General features: G+C 34.2%; 1 protein-coding gene across 1 annotated transcript; it reads left to right on the top strand.

Annotated features, from left to right (window-relative positions):
- Window positions 1-2,702: 2,702 nt before the first annotated feature.
- LOC110033650 (probable ethanolamine kinase) lies at window positions 2,703-26,754 on the top strand. The gene is made up of 11 exons (XM_020737701.1): window positions 2,703-3,041; window positions 4,762-4,853; window positions 9,950-10,056; window positions 20,512-20,617; window positions 24,131-24,253; window positions 24,657-24,748; window positions 24,970-25,054; window positions 25,503-25,608; window positions 25,710-25,776; window positions 26,252-26,344; window positions 26,438-26,754. Exons 1-11 carry the CDS (start codon window positions 2,770-2,772, stop codon window positions 26,576-26,578), a joined length of 1,284 nt encoding a protein of 427 aa, XP_020593360.1. The 5' UTR covers window positions 2,703-2,769; the 3' UTR covers window positions 26,579-26,754.
- Window positions 26,755-27,486: the final 732 nt, after the last annotated feature.

Genomic DNA, 27,486 nt, shown 5'->3' with positions numbered 1-27,486 from the left:
TTTTGACTGCATTGATTTGCTAAATACTTACATTAATGAACTTATTGTTCATTTTGATGATGTGTCAATGTATTGGTTAATTATCATTTGGTTTATATGCAGTTTTTTCTAGCAGATTTTATCGAGCAGGTTTTTTAGCAAGGTAAGATGATGCCCATCATCCCATGAAACTCAACCATTCATTTAGTTTCTTTTGACTTACTAGTTTTGTTTGCTTTGTCTGTTTACTTGATATGCTCTCTGATTTCTGTAACTCTTACCTTATTATGTTATCTGATAAGTACAGATATTTGAATAGTTGGATGAAGAACATATGCTCCTTGCACATTTACTCTTTATGCTTTGTTCTTAGAATTCATTTGATTATGCTTATTTCCTAGAAACCAGGTTGTTGCCGCTTTATTTTGAGAAGTTCTGCTGATACTCTGATATCTTTTGATGGAGTTCATATTATGGCTTGATGGGCCCTAAGATTTTACATGATTATATCATTGAATTTTGATAGCTTGATTTTTAGTTTTTGTTCTTTTTCTCTTTCTCTTAGGCATTGCATTTTTTTGGATGAAGTTTCAGCTTAAAGGGTTTGAAGCATTCAATCTTTTAGTGTTGAAAAACAAGTTTGCTTCATGAATTATGAGCATGCATGCCAAGAATGACTTAAATCTTTTGTTGCATGAATGAGAGGAAGAACAATGAATGTTATATTCTTAGAATAGAAATCTTAATTAGCTTGCATGTTGGCGCAATATATCTATGCTCAAATTTTCATTTTTTTATGTTATACTCCCTTGAAGGCAGAGAAATTTAATTTGGTAAATTTACATGGTCATTAAATCATTGATCCCATTCTGAACAATTAAATTTATGATATAAGCAATGCATCTCACGTGTAATAACTTACAATCAAACATATTCCTGCCATTTTTACAATTTTTTTTTTTGCAAATGAGTGTTGATGACATTGTTGGGGCCTGCTTTATCAATTGTAATCGTAAAAATTGCGTCAATCCCCCGATCAACTAAGCATTTTTCAACTTGCCAAAGAAGTTCTCCTCTATGACTATAAATTGGGCAAATGTTAACCACTCTTTTGCTCATTTTCCAATCCCCATCAAGTTAATTTGTAGTAAGACACATATATGTGATTTTTTGAATGGAAGTCCAAGTATCAGTTGTTAAATAAACTCTTTTACATGATGCTTGAATTTCAATGAGCTATGTGGTGAATTGGCATGTCAGAGCGTTGTATCTAAACTAAGGTTCAAAGTGACATTTAATTTGAGAAATTCACGCACTTAACACAATTCTATTGGTATTGCCCTATTAATTCTTATTTGCTTTGTTCATAGATTCAAAATCATTCTTCAAGCACAGAAAAAGTTGGCGTCCCCACATTGCCAATGAGAGAAAAAGTTGGCCTAAAGATCTTATTATCTGTATAGTTCCAAAAATTTCATTGTTGCATGTTTTTTTTTAGATTGTAACTTATAATTTATTTTTATCGCTTGAATATTATTTAAGGAATTTTAATCCATTAGTTTTGCTTTTGCAACTTGATTTTTTTGTAATCATATTATTTTAATCAATTGAATACGATGTGTTGTAATAGTGTTACTGCATTTGTATATATATTTTTTAATTTCTAATATATCAAATTTATTTAGTTTGATTCATGTTAATCTCAACCGATCAAACTGAACATCAGTTGAGTTTGACTGGTTCGGTTCAGTGGAAAATAATTTTGGATTGATAGTTTGGCTTTTGGATTTCAGATCCTCACGGTTTGAAAAATTTATGAACCGATCCAACCGAACCGATCGAATGCACACCCATATCTGAGCTCATATTTTTGGTTTGAGTTTAGCTTATTTTGCTTTGTTCTTAATTCAATTGTATTTTCTAATATCTATAGTTTTTTTATTTGTCATATTCATAATACTGGATGAAATTTTGAACTTAGATTGGGTTTCTGGTTCTTTGTGCTATACATGGCTATCTTTATTTTTTCCCTTTTGTTTTGTCTGGGTCGTTTTCTTTGTTTTGTTATTTTGCAGATCCGTATGAAACTCCTATCTTGAATAGATTTTTTTGTTGCAGCTGGACATTGATTCACCATGTTTCTATTTGCTATTAAATGTGCTGACTTCTCTGGCTGATTTTCAGAATTTTTGAATCTATACTCTATTTGAGGAGGTGTTGATTTTTGGGAAAATATTTGCATACGGACTATGCACGCAGAACTGCGTGCGTAATAACCTCTCTATAACCTTGGCTTCTTGGTTACTAGAGGGTTATTGAGAGGTTATTGATGTATTAATTTCAATAACATATAACCCCACTAACCTTTCAATAATATTCGCGAGTTTTATTTCGCTGTTATTCATAGGTTATTATGGAGGTATTGCGAGGTTAATGAAGTACGCACACAGAGCAACGTGCGTATTCCGTATGCAAATATTTCTTAGATTTTTGATTTGATTTTGTTGTTACTTCACTCTCACTATTTGTATTTGTATTGTTTTTATTTGTTGGGTTACTGCTATTGACTTTGTTTTAATTTTATATGTTGAAATTTTTAATTTATGTCTTTGTTTATGGTTTTTATGTAATTGAGTTATATATTTTACTTTTTGTAATAAAATAAGGTGTGATCCTAATCTTTTTTTTTTTTTAAAGGAAAAGGCTGTCCCCTGTTTTGCAGCACGCGTGAGATGCTGAAGAAGAACGACGCGCGCCGAAGTCCGAAGCCAAATCACCGGCCAAACCCCCATGTGTTGCCGTGTTGAGGTGCATAAAGCGGCATTGAGGAAGGTTGCGAGAGATTGCTCGGAGAGAGAGAGAGAGAGAGAGAGAGAGAGAGAGAGAGCTATGGAGGCGGAGGAGGAGAGCTTGAATATTTCTGCTGTCGTTAAGGAGGCACTTTGCAGCGACGGTGGAGGAAGGAGTAACGGGAACGATGAGGACGTGGCGTCCTCAATCCCTTCGTCTTCGATTTCCATAGACATATCCCTTCCAGTTCCTGAGATGAAGCCTGGGATTGTGTACGCGGATCTGTTTCTTGTTTCTTTCATTCAAGCTTCCGTTGTATCCTGGTTTGATTAGATTTTGATTTTTGGTTTGATTCATGTAGTGATCCTATCTTTTTGTTGATATTGAGCGGCGAATGTTTCCATTTTGCTAAGAGTTTCTCTGTCCCTTTATGCTAATCATCATAAGCTCAATTTCCTAATATTGAAAATAACTTTTTTTGGAAATTTATTTGCGGAACCTTGTCCATCTTTCTGATCTAGAATTTTATGTCTTTGTTAAAGTCACCACTCAAAATTACAACTTGAAATGGGGCGGTTTAAGGTTGATTTTAAAAGAAAAATTGTCTTCGCTTATTTGTCGTTAGTGTCTGGCTTTACATGGTTTGTTTTCTCAAGGTTTTGATACCGGAGTTGACCAAAATCATAATGAAACATTCAAATAGGCAGTCACAAACAATTCAAAGGTGGTCTTTGGGGGAGGGGGGGCGGCGCGGAGATTGAGAGGTATGGGGGGTTTAGGGGTCGAGGAAGATTGGCTTGCGGCAAAGGGGAGTGGGGGGTTGTTGGGTTGTCCGACGGCTAGACAACAGGTGGCTGTGAGCGAGTCCGGCAAGGGCAGGGGTAGGTTAGGGTGGCTATAAGGAAGGCTGGGAAGGTATGGAGAGGGGAAAAGAGGTAGGAAAACAGTAAAGTGCCTGTTTTCCAGTGGCGTCAGCTAATGTGGTGAGGGTGGGGGTGATAGAAAGGTTGTGGGAGAAGGGAAATCGGGGATAAATATCCCTGCAGGATCGAGCTAGAGCCGAAACAACATTTGATTCTTGGGAGACGGTCGCCATCTCAGACGAGTTACAACCGGCTTACCTTCTCGCTTTCGGATACAACCATAGCAGGGAAACACCGAATGAAGACGATTGTCATGAACAAAAATATATGAAAACTAATATATTTCCGATGAAAACAACATATATAGACCTAGTATAAGAAAGAATTGACCCCCACATCAGTCGAGCGACAAATCCCTTGAAAAATAGGGCCTATTGGCTTCTGGAGGTGCTTGCTTGAGCCGGAAGTTTGGTCTAGAGGAAGGGAGAAGTCTGCTGGTCCAAGATTCCTATCATAGGAGCCTCAACAATTCGGTTCAGAACTCCGACAGCAAGTATGCTCGCGTCAGTCCTCAGGGTTGGGAGAGATTTGTCTCATCTGTCGAAGTTTTTGTCTCCTTATAGTGTGGAATCATATCGAACATGTTGAAGGTAATGGAGTTGCTATAACCTCCTGCGGCTGAAGGATTTTTGACTGCGTCTCTAAATGCATCTGGATTCCATTGTCGGATGCACTGCCCTTCAAAATATTTGAGGAGTTTCCTACAATTGCTTCTCTAGATTTTATAGTTGACTACAAATGACATGTGACATGAACTTTAAAATTGAATTTAAATTTTGTCTTCTAAACATTCAAGCTGTGAACAACCCATATTGAGACCTTTACAATAGAACTAAAATCCAAGCGTTAGTTAATTGCATTTATGATCTAGCATTTGGTTGGTAGAATGTCAAAAAGAACAATTACAAGAATCGGCTGTGGAATGACCTTTTTTTTCTTCTTTGTCTTTTTTTTTTTTATCATTTGGCAGCATAGCAAACCCTGCAAACCCTCATCCTTCCCACCGTCTCCACTTTTTACTCCACATTGAGTTGTTTCTGACGTGATAATTTGATTTTGTTCTATATAGCGACTTATGCAAGGATCTTTTTAGAAAATGGTCATCTCTGGACAATTCACATTTTTCAGTTGAGAGAGTTTCTGGCGGCATAACAAACCTCTGTAAGTTCAGCCTTTGTTAAGATTTGAAAATTACATCATTTTGTTGCTCTTTTGATTGGTTGAATCCTTTTTACAGAATTCTTGAATAAATACTTGTTGTATTTTTCATTGAGCTCTTAATTGTTCAAACATCTCACAATCAATCCATATTTGCCATACCAACTATATTTTTTTTCATCCTATGAAAATGCCACTCAGTCAAAAAAAATACTTGGTTTAATTTTATCTTGAATATGTGATAAGCATCCAGCCTTCAGGTGTACTTGGTTATGACAGTTCGACAATTGCCTAATAGTGAGTGCTTCAAGAGTATCTCAGGGATGGTTTGTTCACTAAAAATCATCTAGTTGTGGCGTGACCGCCAAAGGTTAGTTTGGTAGTGTTTTTATGGCGAGTTCCTTATTCAAATTTGAAAGTCTCAAGTCCTTGGAAATGCAAAGTTTTCTCTTTTAGTGAGCTTGTCAGAGGATTAATGGATTTGAATATTTATAGTGGAACAACAAAAAACACAACTGATTTGAGATTTTGATGATCATCAGAACTGTTGCTTCTCTGTTTTTTCCCCCATTTTTTCCGCTATCATCATCTATTGCTATTGGTTTGAGTCCATTTGGGATGCACCATACTGTAGCTTCGACCATAAGCAGGGTTTCATGTGTCTTGCTACAAGAGTTGTGTACTTGTCTTATGAGATTAACTTTATGGTAACACATTCGATTTCTTTCTTTCTGCAATCTTCTATTGGAGTTGGTTTCGGCTGATTGGTTTCCTTCTATATGATATTTTACTATTTAAAAAAAAGTTAGAATGCTTGAAATTAGTTTTTGAAGTTGGAAACTTGCTATTTTTGTCGGAATCTAAGTTGATGAATTGGAGCTTGCAAATTTTGCCTTATTTGGGAGGATTATAAGGAGTTATTCATTTTGGATCTTTTTGGTTTGTAAATAGGATTACTTATGGGCTGTTTAGTTGGCAACATTAAGAGTGCATTGCATTTCTAATGTAGCACTCCTAATGCAAGGGTTTTGAAAATTCAGCCATTTGTTTGGAAGAAATTTAAATTTAATGTAAAATAGCATTGTATTTGAAATTCAGCCATTAGCTCATTTTCTCTGAATTCGGAATATGTTCTAATTGGCCGAATTTTAAAAACATAACACGACTCCGAAATTTTCGATCTCTCAGGACTCTCTGCTTCTTTTTGTTTTGTTGTGTTTAGAGAGCTTTTGGAGTGTCAAATTTTTAGAAGGCTAATTGAATTGTAGATAAGATACTACTTAGTGATTTCACCATTATTTAGCAAGTGCTTTTTTATATGGGATTCGTGTTTCTCATAGATGCAATCCCCCATATAGTTAATTACTCTCTAATAATGAGAGAGCACTTTTGATAAAGGCTAAGTCATTACAAATTGAATATTCAACATATAATAACAACAAATCTAGGATTTAAATTGTAAAATTTATCACTTGAAGTTTAAAACAGATGGTGGAGTAAAAGGTGATGAAACTCGATCAAGATCCCATGATTCCGTATCCCGGGTCATCGTGGTCTCTGATCTACTTAGTCAAAGGAGGTTCTCATAGATTCTTGAGGAAAATTTTCATTTCTTTTCTTAACATTCATTTTTAAAAAAAACCAAATAATTTAAATAGAGTTTCATAAGGAAAGTCAAATTGTGTCATTATTTTAACAAATTTAATTTAATGAAAACATGCAATTCATCTTCTATTTATTTGGATAAGTCTAAAATTGCATGCATATCTCTACTAACATCTATGCCATCTAGGTTTTGTTATTTTTAATCTTTTTTAAAAAGAGATTGTTATCTATATAAGCTTATCACATGGTTTGCCTATTTTCAAATTCTCTATCATCTATGAATTTTTTTATAAATCTTTTGTTTTGTATATTGTGATTTATGATAAATGTTGACATTTTTGTATTTATTTTATTTTTTAATATAATTTGTCTTTCGAAATCCACAAAAAATTAATTGTTAATTATGAAAATTAAGTTTGTTAGTGATCTGAATATGAGCCATTTGGATATTAAACTAAATAATAATATAATGCTGTGTTTGATCTTGAAAGCATTCTTGCAAGGGCCTTTAAGAATTAATTGCAAGAAAGACAAGCCCATAAAATCATGCCATGCTTAAGGAGAAATACTTCATGTCATGGATTCTCATCTCTTTTCATGTCAATCACAAAAAAAAAAAAAATAAATCGAGGATATGTGTTTGTAAAATGTGATCAAATATAAACTATTAATATATTTACATATGTATTATTTAATTTTTTTTAATAAATTATGTAGATATATTTAATAATAATAATAATAATAATAATTATATATATATAATATGCATATATATATATATATATATATATATCTATAGATGTATGTATATAGACATATATGTATATGTATGTGCGCGCGCACACAAACATATATCTGTATATATATTTGTATATGTATATTTATATGTGCATATGCCTTTGTATATTTATATGTGCATATGCCTTTGTATATTTATATGTGCATATGCCTTTGTATATTTATATGTGCATATGCCTTTGTATATTTATATGTGCATGTCTATGTATATGTGCATATGTGTATATATATATATGTATATATATGGATATGTGTATGTGTATATATATGTATATGTGTGTGTGTGTATGGATATGTGTATGTGTATATATATGTATATGTGTGTGTGTGTATGGATATGTGTATGTGTATATATATGTATATGTGTGTCTGTGTGTGTACATATGTGTGTGTGTGTGTGCACGCATGCGGACATACATATACATATATGTCTATATACATACGTCTATAGATATATCTATATACATACATCTATAGATATATCTAGTTTACATATGTGTGTGTGTGTGTGTGCACGCATGCGGACATACATATACATATATGTCTATATACATACGTCTATAGATATATCTATATACATACATCTATAGATATATCTATATCTATATACATATATGCATATTATATATATATACACGTACATGCATATAAAGGGATATGTGTATGTGTGTGTGTGTGTGTGTGTGTGTGTAGGGATATGTGTATGTGCATATGAGCCGTGTACCCCGTTTTGTTGGTTGACATCCTTGGTGTAAGACCCTTCAGGTCGGGGTTTCAAATCTCCTTTTGGCGACGTGTGCACATTAGGAGTGACTGGAGACTCCTATAATAGTCTCTGGTCATTTATTTATTTTTTTAAAATGTGTAGGTGCATATCTGTGTGCATCTATATGTATGTGTGCACGCGCGCGCACACACACGTGCGTGTGGGTGTGGGTGCTTGCATGCGTGTGTGTTCGTATATAGATGGATACATAATAGGAAAGTGCGACTTGTTTGTTCAAGGAAGGAGAGGAAAATGCCATAGTATCGATCGGGGAAGAAGAAGAAAACATGGCAAGATCACTTAGGGAAGTAAAGAAAAACATGTAAGGATCACTAGGAAAGCAGAGTAAAATGCAACATGATTGAAATTGAGGATGGCGTGGTTGCAGATGAAGCAAGCACTAGTCGGAGATTACAAATTCCTTAAATATATATGTAGTTTTTGATTTTCTTTCAACCTAACATTTAAAATTTTAAAACCCTACATCAAGTGTTTTTAACACTACTAATGCCTACAACCAATTAACCCCTTTGGTGAACTTTACTTGAATGATAAGAAATCCCCTAGCCTTCAACTTTTGGAAAAAAAAATTCTTTCTCTTAATCTATTAATCAAATTTCTTAAAATTCTTTTTAAGCCTATTAAAAAGCCTAAGCAAATTAGAGGGTTTTCAGACCTACATTCTTCCTTGATTGACCCACTTTCTCATCATATTTCAATCGCTGACTTGCTCTCCCACTGACTCGCGCTCCTTTTTCCACGCCAACTTGCACACCCAACTTTCTCACCATTTTGCTCAATAATTGCTTCCCCGACATTTTTTGCTTTCTTGGTTAATCTTCTTCTGTATTGCATTGCTCTGGTCACTTTGTCTCTTTTGACTCAACAATTTGCAAGTCTTATTTTGGCTAAAATCTTCTTGCCAGTGCCTTTGTGCTGTTTCTTTCATTAAAGAACGTGGTGATCTGAACTTTAACCAATGCTTCTTAAGATATCTTTAAAGTATGTTATAAGGTCTAAATTCATATAGTATTTGTTTTTTTTATTTCTTAGTTTATGCCTCTATATGGAGTTGGATCTTTATTTATTTTTCATATATGAATGTTTGTATTTTATTTTTTATTTAGCTCTTTTGGTGAATACTTTGGTTTCAAATTCTTGACTAAGATTTTATAGTTGTGCCATTCTATTTTGGAATTATAATATGAGTGAAGTTATTTTGGGCTTTAAAATTTAGAATTCATTTCATTTTTAGTATTTGATTTTTAAACATTATTTTCTAGTTGATTTAAATATTTGAAAATAGAAAATATAAGTAACTTACGACTCTCGATACACCTCTACCTTTTAAACGATTGATTTGTTCTCAAAATTCTTATCAAATTTTAGATGTTGATTACTTTTCATTTTATTATTTGGAATGAATTAAACATGTTTCGTGATTTTGCATCTAAAAATACCAATCCTTAAATTACAAGAAACTATAAATTTTTATCTCGTGTATTTCTTTGCGTCTTTAGTCTTTGGTGTGCTTATGAACTCTGATCTCAAGATATCTTAGATCGGGTGTAGTTTTTGTCAAGTGGAAGTCAACAGGCACCATAGACAGTGGGATTAGGGAGAGAGGGTGGAATGGTTGAATTTAAGACATGCTTGAAACCTCAGATAAAATTTTGTTGGAGTGACACTTTTGAATTAAAGAGTTCCATGATGATGCTTCAGATATTTAAAAAAATTGGGAGGTGGACTCAATAAGACCTTTCGTTTGAGCTATATGAAAAATGAATAACTGTTTGTGAGCTATATGAATAGTCAAGAACTGTTTATATGTCTAAACTTCCCATTTTTTAGTCATCTTTATTAGCTTAAAATATTTTTTGCTATTCTGCCATATTTTGCATCTTTAATGTTGTTCCTACTAACCCTGCAGTGCTGAAGGTTGCTGTAAAAGAAGCCAGTTCAGATTATGTTTATCTGACTGTTAGGTTGTATGGGCCAAATACTGATTTAGTTATTGACCGCAAACGAGAGTTGCAGGTGTGCTTTGAAGCTTGTTCTTTTACTCTTCTTATTTATTGAGTTTTGTGGATGCCAAATCACCTCTGAATTAGCATTTTTGTAGATTGGAATTTACTTTAATGCATAGAAGTCATGATTTACTTCAGATTGTTTTTTGCAAATATTGTTAGTAACAAATGCGGTCAAGTTTTACCGAAGTAATCTAATGTTTCTTACTGCTGGATGTATTTATGCAGTCAGCTTTGAAATTTCATTTGAATTTCCATTTAAAATTAATAGACTTTCCTCTTTTCATCTCTAAGTAGTACCACATTATCTATTCAGTAATTATAATAATGCAACTTCCCCGTTCTGTGCCTTTCATATTTTTTCCCCTCAGTTTTCACGTTAATGATAGATCCTCATAGTTAAGTAGCATTGCACTTTGATAATAGAGTATGCACATGCACCTAAAAGGCCACCGAAAGGGTAAAATGTTGTTAACTTGATATTGTTATTTTATCTAAAAGTTGCTCATGCAATAAAATAATTGATATAAAATAAAATTTAAGAAAAATCTAAGCTTAGCTCCTTTTGGCTTGAAATTAAACAAGTGGCAAAATTACTATTGATAAGATTGAAAAGTGGTTGGGCTCCCAAAATGAAGTGTTTATCTTAATCCCTCCCACTCAACCCATCACAACCCAACTAAGCCAAACCTACATGCCTTGTACAAAATGTATCAACTCATGAATGATTGTCACGCACCATTAAGATTCAAGTGAAGGAAAAAGAGTTGGCAAAAGCCACTAGGAACTTTTTTTTATCTAGTTGTATGCTTTCCTATTTGACGTCATGTGCTTAGAGGTTTGCTTTCATTGTCTATATTATTTATTACATATGCTAGATTTTTAAGTTTAAACAAAAAATTTTGGTATTCTTCTTAAGATGTGTGATTTGAGATGAAGCAAATTTGGTTCATCGTTAATGTTAATTACCTAACAAAAGCTTGGTCCTATTTAGAAAATGTTGTGATATATAGAAATAAAATAGAAGAACGATCTTTGATGAAGCGAAAAATATAACGAGAAAATTCACACCAGAAAATAACAACACAACGAAACACAGATTTACGTGGTTCGACAAATTGCCTACGTCCACGGAGTTGCAGAGAATTTTACTACTAGAGGAATATACACTAGTTGATCGTTTCGACTTACAAGAAGGATCTTTCATTTCGTTGCTCTCTCTTCTTCTCTCTCTACACCGAGATACACTGAATAAGATAAACTTACAAGAGAAATAAACTCAATTTCTCTTCTGGCACAAGCCACCAAGAAGAAATCAAGGGAGAAAAATCTTCTTCTTTATTCTTTCTTCTGCTGCAAGGAACTACTTCTTGCACTTTCCTTCCTCTATCCCGAGAAAGCCCGAAGAAGAACACCAAAAAAGGGTCGTGACTTCAAAACTGAAGGAGAGTCGTGCGATACCTTTTATTGCGCGCGAGAGAGAGGAGGCGGAAGAGGCAACGTTTCGTGAAACAGAGAGGCGGGAGTGGTTTCACGAAACAGCAGGGTCGCGGTCGCGACCTTTCGCGATCGGGATACAGGAGCAGTTCACTACTTTTCGTGAAAGGGAGGCAACAACGAGCGAAACGGGAAAGGAGCGGGGCGGGAGCGGTCGGGTTGGGCTCCAAAACTCAACAAATATCTCACTTGGAGACCGGTAGACAGACTACAACGTCTTCTTTCTCGAACTGATATCCTCCACTGGCGGTGTCGCCCTTTTTCTTCAACACGTATCCTCCACCTCTCAACTCATAGCCCTTGTCTACCTACTGAAACTGTGCACAACTTCAGTTTCTAAAGAGTAACACCCTCAGTCAACATATCAGTAGGGTCAATATAGCTTTGCACCTCCAAGCTATTTCCTGAATTACGCTTGGCTTTGCTTACAACTTTCACTGCATGGGCAATATCCTGCCTCTGCTGAAAGCCTTTTTCAACAAGTCTAGCCTTGTACCTCTTACTGTCATCAAGTTCAGTTTTCACCTGGTAAACCCACTTGTTGTGCAATGCTTTCTTTCCTGGTGGAAGTTCTGTCAGCTTCCACTTGCTCGAACTTTCATCTTGCAAGATTTCTTCATAGCTATGTGGTTTTCCAACATCTGTCTGTGGAACAATACTCGGACCCACTCACCTCTTCACCTCCATCATCAACAAAATTATGAACTGCCAGCAATAGTGCATTGTCTTCAGATATCACATTTGCGCTATCATTCTCCATCTTCTTGGGATTCCTACAATTTTTCTTTATGTGGTCAGCCTTGCCACAATTCCAGCAGGTTGCTTGCTGAACAGACTTTGATTTTGATCTGCCTCTATTTGAGTTCCTATCATGCCATATCCCTATGAAATCAACATTCAGCGCCAAACTCGTACTTGAGATCTCGCCATAATCTTTTCTGCGCACTTTCTCAGCCAAAATCAAATCACGAATATCATCACATTTCAGTTTATATTTATCTGCATAACTGCTAACTGTCATTCTTGTGGCTTCCCAACTATTTAACAACGATGTCAACAATATCAGCGCACGTATCTCATTATCAAAATCAATTTCAACAGACGACAATTGATTTGTGATAGTATTAAAATTATTTAGGCGTTGAACAACATAAACACATTCCATCATCTTCAAGTTGAATAACTTCTTCATCAAGTACACCTTATTATTCACTGATGACTTTTCATACATACATGATAAGACTGTCATGAGATCTGCAGTCGTCCTTTCTTTGACGACGTTGTGTGCAACGAACCTCGATAGGGTCAATCGAATAACTCCCAGAACTTCCAGAACTAACCCCAGAACCTATCGATCCAACAGATTCCAATCAGCCTCTTCCATCCTTTCAAGTCTTTTCCCCAATAATTGAAGATGAAGTTTCTTCCCATAGAGGTAGTCTTCTATTTGTATCATCCAATAACCAAAATCTGTGTCATCAAATTTCTCAATCCCTGAAACTTTCACTTCATCTGCAGCCATCATTCTTCCTCAGATTCAAAAAAACTCTGATACCAGTTCTTGTGATATATAGAAATAAAATAAGAGAACGATCTTTGATGAAGCGAAAAAATATAACGAATATAACGAGAAAATAAAGAGAAAATTCACACCAGAAAACAGTAACACAGCGGAACAAAGATTTACGTGATTCAGCAAATTGCTTACGTCTACAAAGTTGCAGAGGATTTTATTACTTGAGGAATATACATGAGGAATATACACCAGACGATCGTTTCAACTTACAAGGGGGATCTCTCACTTCGTTGCTCTCTCTTATTCTTTCTCTACACCGAAGAAGATAAACAAAGATAAACATACAGGAGAAATAGGCAACGTTTCGCGAAACATAGAGGCGGGATTGGTTTCGCGAAACAGTAGGGTCGCGGTCGCGACTTTTCGCGATCGGGAGACGGAGCAGTTCGCGAATTTTCGCTAAAGGGAAGCGGGAGCGAGCGAAACTGGAAATGAGCGAGACGGGAACGATCGAACCGGGCTCCAATTTAGTTTTTGAATTTAGAACTTAAACCAACTGATTTAGCTATTTCTAAACATCAACCAAATCAATCAAATACATACCTTTATCGCCAAAAACCTGAAATATAATTATTGATACTACATGAATTTGAGATGACTTTTGGCTCTCTCTCTCAATTTTTTGCTTTACCATTTTCTCTTAAATAGATGTCTATTATAGTCCACTCTTAAAGCTTTTCTAGTTAGAATGTAAGTGCATGCATTTTGAAATATAAAATATATTCTTATAAGCATATATATGTTATCGCTTTTTTTGATTTTTTTTTTTTTCGTGATAGACAAATCCATCAAGATATTCTTATTTTTTATTTATAGAATAATGTATTTTCTTAAATGCTTAGATGACATAGGACAAGTTTTGAAACACTAAACTTTGTAAAAATAGGTTATGACCTGCATAAGAAAAAAAAAAAAATACATGAATTAGTAGGCGTGTTAGAGCCCTTGAATTGTTATAAATTTAGTTGAGATTAATGATGGAAGCTTTAGTATAGCTAATTGTGCGTACTATAGAGAAATATGCATTCGTAATTTATTAATTTAATGAAATATCATGTGAAAATTGATGATCTAATTATTATTGTGACCAATATATAATTTATGAGAGAGAAACTAGCTTTACTTGCTTCATAAATGTAATTTTATTTAAGATATATTTAGTTAATAAATAATTATCAAAAGAGAAATATTGGATGATGTTGTAAATCTTTTTGAATGTTATTATATGTGATATTTATGTTATTTTGAAGGGTTTTAAAAATATTTTTTCTTATAGCATTTTATTAAGTATTTCATAAAAAATGATAAGATAAAAAAATTAAAAACAAAACAAAAGTTGCCAAATTTAAAATTTAATGAATTAATAGTTCTTCTTTCATTAATATTATCTTTTTCAACCTAAGAGTTCTTAGAATATAAAAAATACAGTTGGGCTTTATGTTAGAAGTTATATTAAAAAATTATTTATTCTTGTTAGAAATTATGTGGATTAGATTTATTTCCTTGGATTAGATTTGTAATGACTTGTTTCAATTACAAGAGGAAACGAAGAGAGCGGAGAGGAATCAAAAAGTTGAGCAGAAGCGAGAGTCGAGAAGTTGAAATGTAGTGTCGGGAACCAAAGAAATGAATTCACCTATAAAACGTCGTAAGCGACTTACCTGAGAGTCGAATGACAACAACAAGGGAAGTGGACTCTTGTGATTGCATGGCTGCAGTTAGTGCGGCTAGGGCAAAGAGAAGGGAGCGTAGAGAGGAGGTCTCAGTGTCAATGTCGAGCAGAGCAGGATGAACCACATTCTGTCGCAGAAGGGGAAGTTATAGAGTAGAAAGCGGCCTCTCTGCCTTGCAGAGGAGGAAGAGGCTACGTTTTGATCGTGCCTTTTTGCGGGAGGGAGCCAAATTTGGTGCATTTGGAGTTCGATCAAAGGAATCCTCACATAAAGAAGGAGATGACTTGTGTTCCCGTGCGCAGGCAAGTGAAGGGGAGGAACATGTTCACGCGGGGTTAGGGATTAGCCGAGGACAAATAATATATATTTAATTGATTTAATAATAATCAAATAAGAATCATAATAAGATATATATATATATATATATATATATTAAAGAAAAAATTTAAGCGGGATTATATAAAGTAAAATAATAAAAGTTTTATACTCAATGTAAATTTAAAAGCTAATTAAAATAATTTGTAATAACATAAGCAATAAAATTAAATTTTAATATGAATACTATGTTTATTTTAAGCTTTCAATTTTAAGAGTCGACGGCAAGACAAATCAAATAGCAAACTAATCGACATCGAGGTGAGTACTCATGTTCTTATACTATAGTAATATTTTATTTCTTCTAGATCAAATGCATTTATTAGTACTATCTTTATTTATATTAAAATTGCTGTAAGCTCATGATTTTGAATTATAGTGATATTTTGGATTATATAAAGTAAAATAATGAAAGTTTTATACTCAATGTAAATTTAAAAGCTAATTAAAATAATTTGTAATAACATAAGCAATAAAATTAAATTTTAATATGAATACTATGTTTATTTTAAGCTTTCAATTTTAAGAGTCGACGGCAAGACAAATCAAATAGCAAACTAATCGACATCGAGGTGAGTACTCATGTTCTTATACTATAGTAATATTTTATTTCTTCTAGATCAAATGCATTTATTAGTACTATCTTTATTTATATTAAAATTGCTGTAAGCTCATGATTTTGAATTATAGTGATATTTTGGATTATATAAAGTAAAATAATGAAAGTTTTATACTCAATGTAAATTTAAAAGCTAATTAAAATAATTTGTAATAACATAAGCAATAAAATTAAATTTTAATATGAATACTATGTTTATTTTAAGCTTTCAATTTTAAGAGTCGACGGCAAGACAAATTAAATAGCAAACTAATCGACATCGATGTGAGTACTAATGTTCTTATACTATAGTGATATTTTGTTTCTTCTAGACCAAATGCATTTATTGATACTATCTTTATTTATATTAAAATTACTGTAAGCTCTTGATTTTGAATTCCAGTGAACTTTTATTTATATTGTGTGAATGATGTGTGCATAATATTATAAATGATTTATGAGTATATTGTCTGATACATTAACAAAAATGAAATATATTTTCAAGAAATAATGATTTTGATAGAATGTTTGTATGTACATGATTGACCAGGATGAAGTCAACCTTTATTGTATTGATTAAGGAACATTATTGTACCAGTGCACGTATATGGAAAAAAATATTGATATTAAAGTATTCTAATTGGTACAAAATTTTAGACGGTGCTCCTGTGATGATTGTTCATATATAGAATGACATTGCTATAATATTGATATAGTAAGATTCATTGATAGCATTAAAAATGTTAATATTAATTTATGAAATGTTTAATTGATATGCATTTTACTTTTCTTTTTCCTTATATTGCTGTAATTTAGGAATATAAATATTTATTAGCTTGTTTAGCTTAGTTATTTTTAACAAACTTTTCAGGTTAAATAGACGAAAAAAAATTTTATAGAAGATGTGGACAACCAGTAAAGAGGTAAAATTTAAATATACTGCTTTAATCATATTGATTAGTGACTCTTTCATCGGTTAATAACAAGTTATAGAAAATGAATATAAAAAATCTAATTCAAATTGTCCGGTCGTCTGTTCCCGTCTTGGTTAAATCCAACCAAGCCCCAGACTTGGTCTTGACAAGGTTTATCTCCTTTTCAATTTTGTGCTTTCCTATTTTATATTGTTATGAGGATATAATTTATTTCGTTTAATATTTTATGTTTTTTTATTTTATTTTATTTTTTTATCCTTAAGTGGTTATTACTAATTGATTAATTGGAGATATATGTGTTATATTTTTCCTTTATGTTATTTTCTTTTTCTTGTTTTTCCTATTTTAGGATTCATGTAAGGATATTTATACATCTTTTCATATCAATAAAATAATTCCGTTGAACTCTGAGAATGAACATGGTATCTGAGCCTTGAAACAAGCCTTACTGTAGGCCCTTTATCTTCCTCTTTTTCTGTTTTCTCGCCATAAACTTTTTCTCCATGCAGGCACTGCTGCTTGAATTTCTTTTTGCAGCATTTCCCGTCGCTGAAATTCCTTCTATAGCCTTTCCTGTTGCCAGAATTTTCTCAAGCAACCAGAATCCTCTATGTTCGTTAGAAAACTTCATGCGGGCTTCCTTAGTGGAGACACATCTTCCTGTAGTCTTTATGCTGCATCCAGATCTCATTCCTGTCGGCGCTAAAATTCCTGCATTCCATGCCTTGGTTTACTTCTCCATCTTCTTCCAATTGGATCCGTGTTTTAGAGAGTTAATAATGTCAATGAAGAGGAGCATTATTGATCTAAAGGGTAAGAGGGATGTTCGTTAGGGTAGATCTGAAGGTTCCTGTCGATGACACTTTATTACTTTTTTTTTTTTTAATAAAACATAATTTTATAACTAAAAAATAATGAAAATTAATAAAAATTACATTAGAAAAAAGAATTTAATTGGGTCATGGAGAAAGTACTCGACATACGATAAAGAGTTCTATACCATTGTGAGTGCTATTAACCACTGGAATCACTACCTGCTGATGAGCGAGTTCACTCTATTCACATAGCATGGGGCTCTGGGTTCTTGAACAGTCAGAGCAAGCTGAAGGGCAAGCATGCTTCCTGGGTTGAGTTCTTAGCATTGTTCTAATTCGTGCATAATCAAAAGGAAGTCAGAATCGGATAGCAGATGCCTTGGTCTGTCGCCATTGACTGATTTCCTCCATGTAGGCGAGAGTTGTGGGATTTGAGGTGGTGAAGGGGTTGTACGAGACGTAAGGATTTTAGGGAGATCTGAAAATATTGTCAGGAAAGACCTACAGGACAGTACCATAGATCTAATGGGTACCTATTCTGGCATAACTAGTTATGTATTCCTAGATGCTCGCCGAGAGAGTTTATCATTCAGGAGAGTCATAGTGGGGGCCTAGCAAGCCATTTAGACGGATAAAGCCCTCGCACTAGTAAAGGAACACTTTTTTTGCCCCGACTGATAAGATATGTGGAGTGATATGTTGGACAGTGCAGATTTTGTCAGTTAGCCAAGATCAGAGGGCATAATATGGGGCTATACACACCATTCCTGGTACCAGAAGCTCCTTGGTTGGACGTTAGTATGGATTTTGCGCTATTTCTTCCGTGGATGCAATGAAACAAAAATTCAGTGATAGTCGTGGTTTGACAGGTTATCAAAGATGGTTCATTTCGTGCCATGCCACCAGACACTAGTTGCATCACATGTCGCTGAATTATACTTCAGGAAGATTGTGAGGCTGCATGGGATACCTGATAGAGACGTCAAATTCTTAAGTCACTTATGGAGAACCCTGTGGGGAAAACTTGATGTTAAACTTCTCAGTAGCTCATCCGCAAAAAACTGTTGGGCAGAAGTGGTGAACATGAGTATGGGGAACTTACTAAGGTGCTTTATAGGAATCATCATCAGGCAATGAGACTTGATTCTAGCCCAAGCCGAATTCGCCTACAACAGGTTCTTGAATCAGACTAGGGGACGTACCCCTTTCGGATTGTGTATGGGTACAATCCACTCACTTCACTAGAGTTAGTATTATTTATTCCTACGTCGGAGGTTAGTACGGATGCCAAGGCGAGGGTACAGAAGATTCAGAGGTTACATGAGAAGGTCGGGAAAGAGATCACCAGACAGAATCATAAGTATCAGACACAAGCTAATAAAACCAGAAAGGTGACTTTTTAGGAAGGAGATCTAGTTTGGATTAGGTTGAAGAAATAATGATTTTCCATGGTTTCGTTCGGGAAACTCAAACCTAGAGCAGATGGATCTTTTCAAATTCTCAAGAAATTGAGTAACAATGCATATAGGATCAACTTGTCAGGGGATTACAACATTTTTGCTACCTTCAACGTGGTCGTTTTGACTCTATATCGCGTAGAAATAGGAACTTCGATGATTTTGTGTTATAGGGTTAATTTTTTCTGTTCTTTATATCGGGACAATCTTCGATGTCTTCAATCCTTCCTTCTAGAGTTGTACCCGAAGGCAAGAATGTGCTCCGATTGTAACTTATCCTGATGTGGTGTTTATCTACTGTTCCCTGCTTCCAGAACCTTCATCCCAACTGCCTGACCTGCTATCGCACCTTTGTCGGAGTTGCTCTGCTGGTCTTTCTACCACCTTCCCGCCAGCCTACTTACCTTCTTACTGTCCCCCCAATCGCTAGCTTTCCCTTTCCGCGTTTCCCCTACCGTTGACCGCCCCTCTCCTTGCTACAACCCCTCCACTAGTTGCGCCTCTTCTTGCTATTGCCCTGCCGGTAGTCTTCACCTTCCTCCCTGCACTCCTGTCACCTGCCCTTGCTTACCCTGTTGCCGCCTCCCCCATTGCAACCTTCCATTTTCCCAAATCGCAATCACATTATTGTAGCCTTCTCATTGCCTTCGGCCCCAGCCCTGGATTGGTGTTTGTGCTGTGTGTCTTTTGATATTTCATATTTCAATGCTTGTTTGTTTTTCTTTCAGTAATAAAAGTTACATTTCCCGTTGTGGTTTGATTAACTCCGTTATCATTATGGCTTTTGAAAAAATTGCCTTTGAAAGGTATATTCTTTGAGATTTGATTGTGTAGGTATTCATTTACATACATCAGACATAATTTTAATTTATTTACATATCTCACATCTAAACTTTAATATTGACACCTATTGCACCCGAATATTTAATATCAGATGAAAATAACTCGATGCAATACACTTTTTCATATGTAGATTTAAAGCACCAAAGTGCTATGTATGTAAATATGAAAGTTAGGTGTGCGATATGCAAATACATAAAAATTGTATGCTAGGCATGTAAATTTCTCATTTTTCTTATAGCAAACAGTTTCCAACAAAAAAAGAAGAAAGATTAAACGGTCCTCGAATTGCAAATCATCATCGTCATCATTATTCATCATTATTGACCTCGTCCCAACTATTTGGTGTCAGGTCATATCAGAATTTTTTGCACAATTTTTACAATCATTCATCCATCCAATATCAACTCACACGTTTTTCATGTGGGCTTGAAACTAGCTGTTTCAGTTAATAGAAAAAAAATAAAATAGAAGTGTGGCCATACTGAATGACGCAGGAAGCAGCTAACAACCCTTTTTCTTATTCTAAGCACTAGTAAGATCATTTTGATGTCATTGATCCACAACTAATTACAAATGCATAAGCCTTTAAGTTAATTTGCATATTGATGTTCAGAGATATAGGTGAGCTCACATACAAACAAATGTAAAATTTAACTTGAATTTATACTGCAATTTAATTATTTTTATTTCTTTTAGGGCCTACCATTTATATCAGCTGCTGGCTTTGGTGCTGAATTGCTAGGATTATTTGCAAATGGCATGGTCCAATCATTCATTAATGCTCGTACTCTCGAACCATCAGGTAAGAATGCCCATAGGCTTCTCCAATAATCAAGGAAATGTATATTTTTTTTACATTTTTTATTGTTTTTTTTTTCATACAAGTTATTATCCCTTTAAAGTAACATTTGATTAGAAATTTAGAGTGGATTGATAAAAATACAATTTTTTGTCATGTTCGGTGGATATTTTTTGGTCACCATCTTCTATCTTATTATCATCAATGTTAGCCTTATTCCTGTTATAGTAGAATGTCTTAGGTTATAGGATTTATTCATGTAGATCTAGTATGATGTACACATATCACACAAAAAACACAAATTTATAAATCACAAATTGTTAATTTTAAAAATTATTTGTTATTTGAAATGAAAACAAAAAACAAAGTGCTTTTATGCAAAAGATAATTTAATAGCTTTTTTACTATAGATAACACATAATAATATGGAATTACGAAGAAGACCATAAATTAATTAAAATTATGTAAGTATCCGACTCATTTAAAATCAACACACTTTTAGTCAAATGAGAAGATGCAATAAAATTAAGATGAAAAAACACCACAAGTAGTAAAAGTAATCCTGATTCCTATATAAACTAGTAACCTCTCAAATGATCATAAATTTCCCACTTTCCAAGTGGTTGAGTCTTATAATGTAAAGGAGAAAAATGTTGAAATGGTCCGCGGACTTCTTATGGGGAGCTATTTTAGTTATAAAATATTTAATTTGACTAATTTAGTTTCTTGATTCATCAAATCTGATCCAAAATAGTACATCGACTCTTCAAATCTGATATAACATTGATACCGGAACTGGTTTGGAATTCAGCTGAAACAAAAAAAAATATTTATTAATGTACAAATATATAGGAGTTACAACACAACAAAAACAGAAAAGGGGAAAATACAACAGCGCTAACCTCTTTTTAGGGCCGGAAGAGAAGATCCGAGGGCGGTGGTGGCGTCGGCAAAGTGGTGAGGAAAGGTGGGGAAGGCTTGGTGTCTGTATGGTAGGCTGGAACGGGGTTTGATGGGTTGTAGATGGGCTAGACAATAAGGATTGCTGTGGGGAAGGGATGCCAGGATGCGGGTAGATGGCTGGAGGGCTGGACGGTCAAGGTGGCTGTAGGGGAAGGGAGTATGGGGTGCTGGAATGTGGACTGAATGGCTGGATAGCTGGTTTCGGTGGTAGTAGGGGCGGCATATGTGGGTGGCTGGCGGCTAGGGAATGGGTAGAAGATGAGTTAGGTAAGGGTAAAAGGGAAGATACAGCACCGCTTTGGAGCAGGATACAACCGGAGCACCACTGATCATCAGATATAGCCCTAGCAAGAGGGAAAAAAGACTCCACAGGAAATCTAAAAGCAAACAGCAAAAACTAAACCCTAACTCCAGAAAATTAGTAGATATACTACTCCCACATAGAAAGAACACAAAAGCAAAGCAATAGAAGGGAGGAGCGGTAGTATAGCCCCTCCAGGAAGTTACCCGGTTCAAAAAAGACCTAGACTGGCTCTATGCCAGCCAGTTCAGCCGGCTGGCTATTCCCGCGTTGGAATTTCTTCTGCACCCGCGTCAAATATAATCAAATATTTTGAATCATATTTAAGAAGTCAAGTGATTAAATGGAACATATTAGATAAGTTGGATTAAAATGACCCCATACAAATAGTAGAGAGACTCATTTTTTCTTAATTATAAAAAATTGCACGTCCAACTGATGTTTTATTCAAAACTACTTCATTGACTTTTTACATGCTTTAGGCCCTTTTTATAATCACAAAATTCTCAGATTTAAATAAAGGATTTCAGAAAAAAATAATCAGCTTGTTGGAATCTTGTTAAGGGTACCACAAGGCTCAATCAAAGACCAGCGATCCCATTGCATAACAATTCATAATGTAACAAAAATGAGTGAAAACTAGACAATCACAGAACATAAATCTCCTGTAAATTAAGCTAACGGATCTACGATGAACCAGCTACCTCAGGGGTGGTGGTTGGCTTACCTTCTTGTGAAGTGAATTTGTATATGTAAGTGTCTATTTTTCGACTGAGGTTATAAATTTCCAGTTAACGAGATGTCTAGTGGTTGACCAAGGCTTTAAGTACTCTTATGGGGTGGTGGTCGACCTGCTAACGTTTGATAAATTTTAATATAAATTTAAGGGAGTTCTGTGATTATAAAATGGTATTAAGCCAGAAACTTCTAAAAATCCAATGAACTAGATCTGAATAAAATTTCAATATGTGAGATTTTTTCTGTTCCTGAGAATTTCTTGAGTGAGAGATTTGAAGATCCCCGAGGGATATTATCTTCTTTTACATGTGCCAGGATTGATTCAACTACCCTGAGTAATTATTTTGCTCATACTTTCCTTTTTTTTGCAATTTAATTGAAAGCATGATTGAATTTTATCGAGTTGCATATAGTCTGATTTTACAAGTGTAATTTTCGTTGAAGTCAATGCTTTTCTGCTTATTTTTTAATTTTTATGCATCATTTTCTTGTAAGAAGCTATTAAATTATCACTTGCTATATTTGCATTTTTTTGGATATTTATCTCAACTAATTAATATTTTCAAAATTAGCGTGGGAGTTTCTTAGCTGCATCTCCAAATTCGGGTGTTTTTTGCACTTTCACTTCTGATTTTCACGTGGTGCTTACTTCATACCCTTCCAAATTACTAGCTACACGTTTCTAAATTGCAGTTAGCTCCATTAATCAAAATAGACCCAGTTTATTTGTAATTTACTTGGTTTGCTTATTGGATTTTAGTCATCCCATGGTTATTTCCCTAACACTTCATTCCACTCCTTCAGAAAACTAAGATATCCTAACTCGCCTATATGCTTTGTTGAATGGGCGTTTTTTCTTTTTGGCAATCTACCGGACACATACATCCTAGAAAAGGGCATTATTGTTTGTGTGCCCTTTTTTTTTTTGCTTGTTCAAGTTTCCTTGCTAAATTAATAATGTTGTACAACTATTATTAATAAAATTATAATGCTAGTCTTCAATGGGAAGCTTTTGATTTGGCTAAAATTTGCCTTGATCTGTGTATGTTTGATTGGTCCCCTTAACCTATGGGTTTTGGCTCTTCCATTACTGAATAATGATATTTTAGATAAGCCTAATGCAAAGTTCACTAGCTAAAGACAAGAAGGTTTTATTTGCTAATATCCACGTCATGAAATATAAATGTGACACTTGCTTGAGAAATAATGAAGTATCTGTATTCGGTTCACTGCTGTACATTACTTAGTTTTTGTAGTTCATTCTGGTCCAAATTTAACTTGCCCTTTTTGTTTAAATTTTCTGCTGTAAAATGTTAATTCAGTACATTACTGTTTTGGACCACAAACTCAAGGTTGTCCCTCCTAAATATTCACGTCTATTAAGTCTGCCAGCTCAAGTTTAGCAAATGGGTCTCATTAGATAACTGCAGCTTTAGGCATATTCAGTTTATTTTTTGCTTCTCGTTGTACTGTGTAAGGAAAATCTTTCATGATACATAATCCCTTTTCTGCAGATATGAGCGAGCCCAAAATATCTGCTGAAATAGCTAGTCAACTCCGCAAGTTTCACCAGGTGGAAGTAGTAGGTTCGAAAGAACCACAGCTGTGGAGCGATATCTTTAAGTTCTTTAAACAAGGTTTCTAACCTTTTCTCTTTGCCCTCTATCTGTTCGTGCATGGTCTAAACCAAAATCTGTTGTCATTAGTCAATTCCAATTCTTGGTCCATGTCAATGACTCGCTACTTATGCTATAGATTTTTGGAAGATTTACATACCACTTAATTCCTATGTATTTACATATCTAAACACCTGAACTCCAATTTTTTACATTGGTGCTACCTTTGGTATGCATGAAAACTGTATTGCACTTCTTAAAAGTTAAAAATGGTGGTGTATTTTTGATGTGATATGAAAGATTTGGGTGGTATAAATGTGAACTGTAAAATTTAGGCGTTAGATATATAAATACGTAGGAATTCAGTGGTATGTATGTAAATGCTCCTAGAAATTTTCAAGGTTAAAAGAAGATTCTTTTGCAGCTGAGGCACTAGAGTTTGATGAAAAGAAGCAACAGGACAAGTATAAAACCATTTCTTTCAAAGAAATCCATGCTGAATTGAATTCACTTAAGGTGCTGATATTTTCTTCATGAGTTATCGCTTCCACTTCGTCTTTTATAAATCACAGTATTACATGATTTGTGTTTTCAAGTATATACCACATTTGAACTTCCTTTCAGGTTCTTTATTCAAATAGAATTGCTGTCATATTACTTTTATCAGTCGGATTTGTTTCTGTTTGTCTGAGCTTCAAAGTTTTTGTATCTTTATAACCCCCCTTTATAAATCACAGGATCTAACTGACCAATTAGATGCCCCTGTGGTTTTCGCTCACAACGATTTACTCTCTGGTAATTTGATGCGGAATGACAAAGAAGGTAAAACGTTTCAACCATTTTTTTGAATGTGCTATTGCCATTTCAATTTTTTTTTTCTCGTCCGGTGTTTGTTGCTCAAAAAACAGTTATACTTCCAGAGAAATTCCAAGCCCAAACTTTTCATTCATATTACACCAATTTTTTTTTTATGTAAATTTACATACACACCACACAATTCCTTTGTATTTACATATCTAATACCTAAAGTTTGATATTTACATTTTATAACACTTTAGTGTCATAAAAGTATGCATGAAAAGGGGCGCTTTACTTTTACAAAGTTAATAGTTGTGCTACTTTTGACATGATATAAAAAATTAGAGTTTTATGTATGTTAATATGAAAGTTTAGTTGCTAGATATGTAAATACATAAGAATTGTGTGGTATGTATGTAAATGCCCCTATTTTATATTCTGATCCTGACATCGTACGCACCCATACTTGCAGATAAACTCTACCTCATTGATTTTGAATACGGTTCATACAGCTACAGAGGCTATGATATTGCAAACCACTTCAATGAATATGCCGGCTATGAATGCGACTATAGTTTGTATGTTCCCTCATCTTTTGTAAACACACATTTTCCATGATTAAAATTTTTATAATTTTCTTTTAGAAAATTATTCTTCCTCCAACCACCTTCCACTGCAGGTATCCTGCCAGAGAAGCTCAATATCATTTCTTCAGGAATTATCTCGAGCCGGAGAGGCCAAATGAGGTTGTTTGAATTTGAAAGATCAAGATGAGATTAGTTTTCAAATCTTATTTTTGTTTTGTCTGATCAAACTATATTTACAGTTTAGAAATAATCATTTAATATTACACCTTCTAGGTTTGATTACATGAAAATCAACCAAATTATATCACGAGAAAATTATTAAAATGATCCCGAAACTCCTTTTAGGGGGTTATTTTAGTCCCAAAGTTTATAAAAATGTCAATTTAGTCCTTATATTCTCCCAACACGGGCTAAAATAGTCTTCCTTATGAACTATTTCAGCCTATATTAAAAAAATCTGCGGACTCATTTGCCACTTTTATAGATTTTGGGAGTAAAACGACCCGATATAAAATGTCAATGGACTATTTTGACACTTTACTCATTAAATTATTGTTTCTATAATAAAAAAAAATTATGTCTTGCTCTTCTGAATTCTTTTAAACCCTAAATCTCAACATTTGTATGTTCTTAGGTTGATAACGGGGCCGTTGAAGCCCTCTACATTGAAACTAATACCTTTAGGTTGGCATCTCACCTTTACTGGGCTCTGTGGGCTATTATCCAGGTGACTAATATTATAATAATAAAATTTTCTCATCCATCAATTGGAATACTAAAGTTCTTTAAAAACTACTTGGTTTTAATAATGAATTTACAGGCCAAAGTATCACCAATTGATTTTGATTACCTCTCCTACTTCTTTCTGCGCTACGACGAATATAAGAAGCGGAAGGAAGCGTCCTTTTCCATGGCGAAGGAATACATCTCTGGTGGTTTGATCAATGGTTCCGATCTTTAGATCTTTTTTCTTTGTGGTTTTAGAGTAGTGTAAATAGGATTGCAGTGTATTCTGAATATTTAGATGTTTCTGTTTGGTTAGATGCATGCGTAGCAAAGTAAAAAACAATGTATTATAAATACTTATGAGCCGTTTGATTGAATAAGTTGAATGCATAAATTTTTTTTTCTTGTTAATATATCATATAATTTAACTTTCATATAACTTACATGCATACCACTCAATTCCTATGTATTTACATATCTAACATCTAAACTTTAATATTTACATCCATGTCAACTTTCCTATGCCTGAGAAGATGTACTCACTTTTTAAAAGTTATAATGATGATATTTTGGATGCGATATGAAAGATTTGGGTGGTATAATTATACGGACTAAAATCTTGCCAAATGAAGAGACTTAAAGTTCGTGTTTTAATCAAAATTATAATATAGGAGAGGAGGAGGTTGGTGGTTTGCATGAAGTAGTGTTGGGAATGGGGGTTTCCTTTTCATTAGAATTTGCATGTAAGAGAGTGAAGGAGCCAACCACTTAATCATGCATGTGTAACCACCGCCTGATTGTGATTTCTATATCAGCTTATCACTTTGCATGATGCCTCCAGAATGTCTACATCGTGATGACAAAGACGATGAAGATGATGATGATGTTCCAATCATATTATCAACTTCTTTACAACCAACTCCTTACCAACTCAATTTTTTGCATTTTATATTGCAAATTGCAATCTTTGTTTTTGTTTTGTTTTGTTTTTTTTTACTTATTGAAATTGAAATCCTTATTTTGCAGCAAATTCGTGTTCATGTTCTCTTTTAGAGAAGTAAATGAGGTGAACTTTAGCGTGCCTAGTGTTTGCTGTTGTTTTGCTTGTTCGAGATGTAATCTATTTGAAATGACTCATAAATA

Source organism: Phalaenopsis equestris, unplaced genomic scaffold (genome assembly GCF_001263595.1).
Source record: "Phalaenopsis equestris unplaced genomic scaffold, ASM126359v1 Scaffold001247, whole genome shotgun sequence".
Classification (NCBI taxonomy): Eukaryota; Viridiplantae; Streptophyta; class Magnoliopsida; order Asparagales; family Orchidaceae; genus Phalaenopsis; species Phalaenopsis equestris.
The sequence above is the reverse complement of the archived record's forward strand: the minus strand, read 5'-3'. Positions and strand labels throughout refer to the sequence as shown.

Excerpts from the sequence above, each read along its gene's own strand:
- LOC110033650 (XM_020737701.1), top strand. The coding sequence starts at position 2,770 with ATGTGTTGCCGTGTTGAGGTGCATAAAGCGGCATTGAGGAAGGTTGCG. Across the intron at positions 4,854-9,949 it reads TGGCGGCATAACAAACCTCT|TGCTGAAGGTTGCTGTAAAA; the intron begins GTAAGTTCAGCC and ends CTAACCCTGCAG. Across the intron at positions 24,254-24,656 it reads CTTTAAGTTCTTTAAACAAG|CTGAGGCACTAGAGTTTGAT; the intron begins GTTTCTAACCTT and ends ATTCTTTTGCAG.